A 10445-nucleotide genomic window follows, 5' to 3' on the forward strand; every position below is an offset into this window, starting at 1 on the left:
GGAGAGTAAAGAAGCCGCTGATACGTTCCAGGAAATTCACACTCTTAAATCGCATACATTGACTATTGCATTTTGTGCGAAAGGTACATTTCGAGCAGAATGTGCGCCTCAGTAATCCAGTTTGGAGTCTAGAGGAAGTCGACGATTTTTTATTTTTCGTTGAACCTGATTTCTACTTTTTTAGTTGAACGTCAGAGCTTCCATGAAAGCTCAATTTTGAATCGAGATATTTTCCTGTGATTTTGTTGCACTGTTAAAAATTTTCTAAAGGAGAAATTTCTAGCGAGTAACAGGTCCACTGAAATTTCAAGGAAATTTGTAATTGATAATTCATAATTTCATGGAAAAATCCGTGGAAACTGCAAATTAAATTAGTCCGAGAAAATTGATGAAAAATCAGGGACATTTAGAGAAATTCCTTCTTAATTTCCTCGGAATTTTCAGGGAATTCCTTCAAAAATTCATGAGTTCCCACGAATTTTAAAGAAATTCTATAAAAATTCGAGAGAATTGGCGAATGAATATTCATTTTCACTTAGAAATTCATGTAAATAAATTTTTTAGGGAAATTCATATAGTAATACTATCAAGAATTCATGCTTTTTTCCTTAAATAGCCCACAAAAAATGTCCTAGAGAAACCCAGCAAATACGCTGCAAAATTCTGTTAGATTTCGTTTTTGGGTGATTCTATTGAAAAATTCCGTAGCTTCTCCGCACGAAAATTAATTTTCTATGACGGAGAAATCACTCTGCCAAAAATTCATTTCAAGTGTTGATTCAAATAAATACTGCGAAAACTCAATACTACAAAAACTTCACCTAAAAATTCGTAATAAATTTGCCATTATCTATTCTGTAGTCAAAAAATGAAGATTCTGTTTAGAATTTTGTGAACGTTGGAAAAAAAAGTGGATTGCAGTATGAAATGTGGACGTTTTCTCACATTTCGACCACAAAACTTAATGATTGAAAATGTCAAATGACATTGCATGAAAAAGGGAACATATCAAACATATAATTCGAGATTATGTTACGATCAGATTAATCAATTTTATTGCCGGTAAAGTGGTCTTGGTACATATTCCAGTATAATTTTGTTTTCTCATGTATTTGAAAGCTCCTGAAATACATTATTTTGAACATCCCCTCCATTCTTCAAATCATAAATCGTTGACCTCGTTATCAGTGCTTTATCTGATTATTTTCACCTTTTTATGGTTGCAAGTGTTTACAGATAATTTATACATTATAATGGAGTTACTTTAGGCGGTCTAGGCATCATCGAGGCACGCAATTCATTCATAATGATGTCGTGTTCTTAATTAAATGAAAGACAATAATTCTTCAGGCCACTAGGTGAAACTCATGAATTCCCGCTACTCCTCCATGCAATTAAAAATCGTCTCACTTTATCATTAAAAAAATGTTGAATGTGCTATGAAAATAATCCTTATGTGATTACAATAAAAAAATTATAAATCCTATCTTCTGTTCCACGCACACTTGAATACAAAAATCATGAGTTACAAGTATTTGGTTCAATTTCAAATCATTTAGAAATAATTACTTATCATTAATTAAGCCCCAATGCTGATAATCAAAGAAAGAGCGTTGCTGAATGTGTTCGAATCACTGAAAACTATTTTCTTATTTTTCTTCATTACAAATTTTTCAAATTTATTTCGTTAAACACATTGGATTGTTGCTTCGCAGGATTATGTATCATTATTTATTTCTGACGAAGGAATCGAATAATTATTGAGTAAATATTCTCACAGACAGAATAAAAAAGTTACTGAATCTCAATGTGGAAATATAATTTTTACTCTCAAAAATGAACTGTCACTTCTCTTCTCTAGTTCACTAATCTCATTTCTTGTGTCGTTAATTGAAAAAAAATCATGAGATAATTAATAGGTATGAAGCTGTGATGTGTGATGTCAACGAGTGGGCAGATAGCGCTCATTTCTCCTTATATATATATAATATATTTGTTCAAGGCTCTCCCTCATATTCTCACATTTTCCTCAATTTGTGACTGTGGAGGAGGTTAAACAGCTCGATGGAGATAACCCATGAGACCGAGTGTCACCACGAGAGACAGAAAGGTGGCGAGATAAGTGGCTGAGTTAATTCCTGTGCCGTTGCACTTGTCCTTGGTGCACAGTCCACAGTATTCGACAGTTATTGCTTTTTCCGGGTGATTCATTGCGCCCTGCTCAACTTTTTTGCAGGGATCGAGGACTACTGTTTGCTTTGACTGGCAGGTTCTCATGGTTGTCCATTCGTTGTTGACTATTATTTTGCAAATGAGTAAGTTTTGTTTACAAATTTCTTCTCGGAAATTATGGTCAGGTGACATTTTCACGGAAATTTCAAGGAATTTCGTAATTTAAAATTCGCAATTTGAGGAAAACTACATGGAAACTCTAAATTTCAGTTCAATTATCCTCTGAAAATTGATAGAAATCAAGAAGATTCAGATGCATAATTTTCTTGAATTTACGATTAAATATTCATGTTCTACTTGAAAATTCAAGTAATTTGGTGAATTCCATTGAATTTTCAGTGAAATTTGAAATTTTCTCTAACGCCTTGACAACTATTTTTCCTATCCTAAAAATCTTTTTTTTCTCATTGTCAGTGCTTTTTTGTGAATTTTCTCATCTTCTTCAGCTTCGTAATTATCCTTTACTTTTTTTAACGAAATGAATTCAACAATAAAGTAAACCCAAATATCGTACCTTTCAGTTTAAGCTTGATGCAGGAGAACTCCTCCAGTTCTGGCGAGGGATAGTGACTCTGAGCCACCTCAAAGACAGAAGCCAAGTACCGCAGGTCTCTGTCATTATTCATCTTATGATGCCAATCATTCATCTTCGATTGCGAACAGTTCACCACATCCTGGTTTCCCTTTTGCGTTATGAAGTCGCCCTTGCACTGGTCATCGGCAAGCGCACGTGATAGACACTGGTAACATTCTAAGGCTTCCCCTAGAGAATCAAAACAGAATGGAGCGGGATATGCAGAAATGAGGAATTGTGAAGCCTTCGCGTCAGAACAAAGTCCCCTCATTCCCCTCGAGGCTTTATATCCGCGATCGACATTGCGTTTCCTCCGGTGAATTTTATTCCCGTTTACATTCAGAATCATAACGAAACACGCCAACGATCTTCCGGCGCTCTCATTTCTATTTTTTTCAGTCTCATGTTTTATGCAATTTACTATTTTCTTTTTCAATAGAATGAATTTTTGATCTCGAGATTTGAGTGGGAATTATGCAGGGAGAAGAAAATTCTGCGAAGAATAAATATGCAGCGTATTATAAATTCATCCCTTGCATTTCAATGAAATTTCACATGGAACGTTGCAATAATAACAAGTAAAAAATAATACGGAGAGCAACAGCCAATTTGCAATTTTCGCATCGAACTTGTAATGAATTCCGTCAGAATAAAGTAAATATCTAGATAATATTTATCCCAGCCTCACTGGAATTCATACACGGAGGAAAATTCTTGAGAAAAAAAATAGTGCTGTTGAGATAAAGTTTCAAGCAATTTCTGATGATATTTCCGGGGATTTCTGTGAAAATTTCATATAAAAACGGGAAAAATTCAGGTGCTACTCAATGAAATTTCCAGTATATTTCCCTGGCCGCCACTTTGTGCCCCTAGAGAATTTCTCTCCGTATAAAAATTAACTGACAAGCATATCAAAACTCTGAACTGAAGAAAAATAATTATAAAATAAAATAAAATAATAAAATGAAATTCTTGGAAGTGCATACACGGAAAAAAATACATACTTGAATCAAGTATATTTTATACTCAATGGAGGGATGGGTATTTCAATTCGAAGATGATTTTTTCGTATCAGACCGGATTGTACCAAGCCCTCTTAAGTGTAATATAAGGGTCAGGCACTGAGTGTCAGAATATAAGGGTCAAAAAGTGGAGGTTAAAAGATGAGGGTCAGAATATAAAAGTAAACAAAGTGAGTGTCAGGCAATGAGGGTCTAAATATAAGTCATATGTTATGCTTGATCACCGTTTTTAGCCCTTATATGACCCTCATTGCCTGGTACCCACTTTTTTCACTTTTATATTCTGACCCTAATTTTTTGATCCTAATATTCTAACCCTCTTTTTTTAACCCTAACATTCTGACCCTCATTCCTTCACCTTTACATTCAGGCCCTCCGTTTTGACTCTAATATTCCAACCCTCATTTTTTAACCTCCACATTTTGACCCTTATATTTTCACACTTAGTGCCTGACCCTTATATTACACTTGAGAGCGCTTGGTACAACCCGGGATGATACGAAATAATCATCCTCGAATTGAAACACTCATCCCCCATTCGAGTATAAAATATACTTGAATTAAGAATATTATATGCTCGAATCAATAATAATATACTTGAATCGAGTTTTTTGTGTTTCACAATTGTGGTAAAAAATTAATGAGAAAATTCCTACATTGAATTATTGAACTATGAAAACATTCACTGACACCCGAATGAAAATAGACAATTCCCAGCGAAAAAAAAATTGAAATAACTTTTATCGCAAATAAAAATCACTCTACTGAAATCCGTGAAAAGCCACACCCATATATTCCCACTTTTATCATCGTAATTTTCCATGGGTGCGTGTTTCTCCAGTGTACACTATTTCATTACTAGATTGTGATCATGAATATATATCGTTATTATACGAACAACCCCCGGAGAAAGAGTGGAGAAGTCGCGGGAGAGTGAAGAGGGTTGAAAAAAAATGAAAATACCGTACGCGAGGGCATAAAGAACGCCCCCACCCCCACACCCCTTAATCCCTCATTGGCCACTCAAGTGGTATACAGAGAATTAACCGTTGATTATCTCAATCAGCCACGCCTTTCATTCCTCATGAAAATTAATGCCTCATCGAACATTTCACTATTTTTTTTCGCAATGAATATTCTGGGGTATTAAATTCCCCCATTTTTCATATGCGTGCTAACGAGACTATTCATCTAAAGCCTTACAAGTGTCGCCATACTAACAAATGTTGCGAATACAAATGGTTCGTATTGGAAACAATACAGATTTTTTTTTATACGATGTCTTAAGGATATCCAAGTATCTTTTACAGTTTCGTGCAAATCACACTATAGATTCGACCATTTTCAATCATCAAATTTATAAAATGAATTGCGTGTGAAAAATTTGAAAAAAAATCATGAATATTCAGCGTCATTCAAATTACATTTTCTACAGAATTAAATTTTTTTTTAAATCGCTGTTTATAAATAAATGATTGGAATTGTTTAAACTCTCGGCAATCTTATATGAATAAATTTATTACAATTCCAAACGAATGATTTTTACGGTGGAAAAATGGTTGTTTATAAATTATTCATAGGAAATTCTCGTAATTTTAACAAATTGCAATTTTTAAATTACTTCATCAATCTTCTCCCAAAAGTAGGTTTTTTATTCTTTCTCCAGATTTTTTAAATGATTTCTAATGGTTTAATATCGAGATTCAAATTCAGACAGATAAAAGCCCTGGTATTCGACTACAAAAGTAGAAACGCATTCGAAGAAAAAATAGCCAAAGTACTTGGATATCCTTAAGCCCAATTTCCGCCCAATTGATCGTATGTTGAAAGAAAAAATTGGTAATCAATGAATTTACAACTATAATTATCATATTTTTTCGCCAAACTGGAAGAAACTCAATTAATCCTAAATGCATTACTGAAATAATTTAAAGTTCCCCGACGCAAACTCAACAATAAAGGCCAAAGAAAAATGAATAATAGAATTTTGCGGAAAAAAATGAAAATTGCGGCACTCCCTAACTTCTGTATATGCATCCTACTGTTCTTGTTTTCTCCCCCCTCGAAACATTATTGACCCCAAATGACTTCAGCTGCCCCCATCCTGTAATTAAACATCGTTAAAAAACAAAAATGCCACATATTCACCCCCTCTAATGGCCCCGCCACGCTAGGGTAGGCTTGTCCCTCGAAAATAATCGATAATGATAATAATCCATACAAGGGACGCCTCAAGGTACGTCAGGAGACACACGGATAACAGATGTTGTTGGGGTTTCACCTATTGTATGTCTGTATTTTTGGTTAACGGCACGAGCAAAGTTGAAGGTAAAATTTTATAAAATTTCAACACTGTACAGCGGAATAAATTCAGTAACCGAACTGATTCTACATTTTTCTGAAAATATAAAAATATATAAAAATCAAACTGATTTTATGCAATAAAAAAATAATTAAAAATGTTCTTTTGTGTAATAAAAATTTAAAAACACTTTTCAAAACCTAAAAATTTTTCAATATTCTTAATTAATTAAAATTTAATTACCTGAGTTGATAACGAGTACAAGTAAAACTCCGCAGCAGGAAAAGAATTGTCCTCTTGAAATCATTGTAAATCTTCACCACAAATTTCAGAAATTCACGAAAATTAGTAGATCACTGAGAGTTTCTCCACCTCAAAAAACCGTTAAATTTTTCAATTATTTATTTAGAATAAGTGTCCTTAAAAAATCACTTGAATACGTGCGGTGTACACAACGGATGAGGCATGAGTGTCGGAACGTAGCAAATGCAACCCTATACGAGTTTTCACGATCCCACCCGGTTCCCACGCGACTACGTATAACGTTAGTAGACGCGCACCACGCGCAATATTTCTCCCGCTCTTTACATCTTACTTCCCCACCACTTCGTCACCCCCTCTGTTATCGCCGACCATCCGCCTGCCCTTTCGATTCTTACCTCTCACTCCTCCTGCCCCTCGACCACCTTTCACCGCCCCCTGAACTTTTATTCCGATTCGTGGTGAGTGGACGAGAGTCACGCAGATCCAAATTTCACAGCCAGAGTAATTTTAACACTTGGAGTACGTCACTTTTGAGGAATTATGAAATTTCTGTTACATTGCCAAATCTTTTTTCATCTCGTTTCGACATTATAATTTTTTGCTGGTATTTTTTGACAGGTAGATTGCATTTTTCGGTTGAGGTGAAGAATAAAGTGAGAGAAAAAATGAGGTTTTTCGAAAAATTATGTTCTTGTGAAGAGAGATCTTTTGTCGTGTTGAATTTACTTGTGAACAAAAAAGAAAGTTTCCACCAAAACACGATAATTTTCGTAGTAGTAATTGTCCTCGTGAGACATTTAGTGTTTCCAAATGAAAGTCTTTTAATGGCTCGAATTGAAGTTTCCAATTTTTTTGAGTCAACGTTTGCTGTTATTCGCAAAATGTATCTCTCTATATTATACAAATCCAAATCGACGTCTGGTGATGAAAATTTGGTACTTGAAATTAAGAGACCAAAAGTAAGGGTCGCAAGGGTTAAAATATGGTCACACGGGTCAAAATAAGGGTTACGAAGGTCAGATTAAGGGTCGGGTTAGGGGTCATGAGAGTCAAAATAAGTCAGATTAAGGGTCACAAGGGTTATAATGAGAGGGAGGTTAAACATCCAAATAAGAGTCACAAGAGTCAGATTAAGGGTCCAAATAAGGGTCATGGGGGTCAGTAACTAAGGGTTACACGGCTCAAAATAAGGGTGTCCATATCTCTCTATATTATAAAAATCCAAATCGACTTCTAGTGATGAAAATTTGGTAAAATAAGGGTCACGAGTGTCAGATTAAGGGCGATGACGATCAGAATAAGTTAGACCAGGGTTAAAGTAAGGGTTACGAGGGTTATAATGAGCGTCAGATTAACGATCCAAATAAGGGTCGCAAGAGTCAGCTTAAGGCTCCAAATAAGGGTCCTGGGGGTCAGAAACTAAGGGTCACCCGCGGCAAAATAAAGTTCTCTATATTATAAAAATCCTAATTGACTTCTGGTGATGAAAATTTGGTACTCGAAATTACAACTCCAAAAATAAGGATCAAAATAAGGGTCACGTGGGATGCAATGAGGGTCACGAGAGTCAGATTAAATTTTCTTCCGAGGGGTTATCCATTATCGAATATTGTGACACAATGATTGATGACTTCAAGTGATTACATAGGATTTTCTCTTCATTACAGAATTACTAAATTCTCAACAGTGCATATACTCAATTGTAATACAACGACGCTCTAACAATTGCACGCTAAACGCTCCTCGGGAGTGTGCACCGCATGGGGCGAAAGAAATACAAATAACGACGAAATAAGGAAAATGAGTATGCACCCCTTCGCTGTTGTGTTGACTCGATCGTCACGTATTTCCCGAACCCATAGCACTTCCCCGTTGAGCGAAACAGGGGGACGGGGAGGAGGAGAGGGGTGAAGGGCGGATAGAAGCAGAAAGGATGAGGTGACGCGGCGCCGGGACGTCCGGTCATTTCGCGTCCGGAGGGTGAGAGGACGCGCGGAGAAGAAAACAAATGACAGTAAACCGCCGGGGATTCGGTCCTCCCTCAACCAAGAAGCCCATCGGCAGATCCGTTACACCGTATCGAATTTTTTGATTGAATTTTATCGAATATTCGCTCCTCCTCGTCTCCATTATTCATCTTTATTTTTATTTTTTATTTTCAGGGGCAATTTGACTCTCGGGTGTGGACGAGGTAGCTGTTTGAGAGTTTGAAAATACGAAACGCCGAAGTCAATGAAAATTTTATGGCTTCAGCAGCTGTTGTCCTCATTTTCTCGAATATCCACTGTCCGAGTTTCATGAAAGTGGTGTTGGAGGAGCGACAAAAAGTGGGAGATTCATTATTCTTTTATTATCGTTTCTGGAAATTTGTGGCATGATTCATGGGAGATTGTGGGAATTGTTCACGAGAGCTGTTTTAGGATGTCATGGGCAATTCGTGAATTGATTGGGAAAAATATTTGTTGTCATTCCGGCCGTGCAGCAGCCCTGGATCCCTGCCTACGGCCGTACGGACGAAATTATTCGGTGAATTTCGACAACTAGTTATTGAAAAAAATGAATTACCAACCAGTTGGCGAATTTCAACAACTAATTGTTAAATTTCACCAACTAGTTTCTTAAAATTCATCAACTACTTTTTGAAATTCACCAAATTATTTTTTCCGTGAGGGATGAGGAAAAATATCGTTTGTCACATGGCCGAAAAATTTTTTCTAGTTCATATTCGCCAGAAATGTTCAGTTATTAAGAAGTGAGAATTTCCATAATAAATCATCATTTCTTTGAGCAAGAATTCTTAAAAATTGAGAACATCAGGGTTTGATGAAAAAAACAAAGGGACCTGGAAATTTCAGCTCAATTATTCCATGAAAATTGATGTAAATCAGAAAAATTTAGGCAAAGATATTCTTGAACGTGATTTAATTGAAAATTCAAGTAATTCGGGGAAATTCTGGTCTTCCTGCTACGCAAAAATATGGAACTCCATTGAATTTCCAGTATAATAGGCAATGTCATCATTTTTTTTCTCCTAAATTGAATTGAGTTTCACTCCTCTGAAAATTACTGCTAAACTCTCCATGAAATTTCTATATTTTTTCTAACATTAAATACCTAGCTACACGTAATTAGTTATGTTATTGGCTTCGGCTGTTTGACTTCGAAAATAAATAAATAAATAAAAATAACATTGTTATGAATGAATAACAAATAAATAAGAAATATCAAGTGAGCGTATCTATGGGTTGGTGTTGGTAATGGATTTTCTGTCCGTGTTACCTCTATCCGATTGAATTGGCACAAAAATAGTAAAAATGCTACATCGAAGTAAACAGTAATTGAAATGTCGGAATAAGTCGAAGAAAAGGCGGTAAAATTCATTTAAGCAATCCCCCTTACGTCTGGGGGGAAAAACATCCACGTCAGCGTGATATTCCGTACTCTAGGGTCTCGAGTACGAGGTGATCTTATCGTCTCTGATGTCCTCAGAGACAGCTGCAAAATTGAAGAAAGCAAAAATAATAACTCGGCGTGCTCAGCGGAAAACTTTCAGCTGAATTTTTCGGTACGCATTTCGAATGCGGTGACAAATTCTAGGAATTTTTTCAGCAAAATGTTGGTTAGATTCCACAGAATCAAATGACACTGTTAGAAAAAGCTTGAAATTTTTAACGACGACGACTTTACTTGAAATTTCTGCATATTTCTTCATAGACGGATCAGCTAATTTCTTAAATATTCAAGCAATTCTCGATTTTCACATCCATACGGCACTGAAAAACCTCGAAAATTTGGAAAATTTAAGCAACAATTTTTCCGAATTGTTAATCTATTGGCAATTGACTGGCATGTGATGTTTAATTTTCACGACGAGTTTGGAAATTCAAGCTTTCATTGAAAAATCGCTACGCTGTGCTTTTGAATATTTTCAGTTTTTTAATTTTTCTACTAAATTTCATGGAAAAAATTAAAAAAAATTCATACTCAGTCAGTATTATCTAAATTAAATTTCGCAAAATATTAATATTTTTTCAAGCATTGCCCTCTTAGA

General features: G+C 35.5%; 1 protein-coding gene across 1 annotated transcript; it reads right to left on the bottom strand.

Moving 5' to 3' along the window:
• Positions 1 to 1027: 1027 nt before the first annotated feature.
• LOC107035839 lies at positions 1028 to 6644 on the bottom strand. The gene is made up of 3 exons (XM_015253438.1): positions 6374 to 6644; positions 2747 to 2995; positions 1028 to 2297 (listed from the first exon to the last, which is right to left on the bottom strand). The coding sequence occupies exons 1-3, from the start codon at positions 6435 to 6437 to the stop codon at positions 2053 to 2055; spliced, it is 558 nt and encodes a 185-aa protein (XP_015108924.1). The 5' UTR covers positions 6438 to 6644; the 3' UTR covers positions 1028 to 2052.
• Between the last annotated feature and the right edge of the window lie 3801 nt (positions 6645 to 10445).

The sequence above is a fragment of the Diachasma alloeum genome, unplaced genomic scaffold (genome assembly GCF_001412515.2).
Source record: "Diachasma alloeum isolate Michigan unplaced genomic scaffold, Dall2.0 Dall_scaffold_00201, whole genome shotgun sequence".
In the NCBI taxonomy this organism is placed as follows: Eukaryota; Metazoa; Arthropoda; class Insecta; order Hymenoptera; family Braconidae; genus Diachasma; species Diachasma alloeum.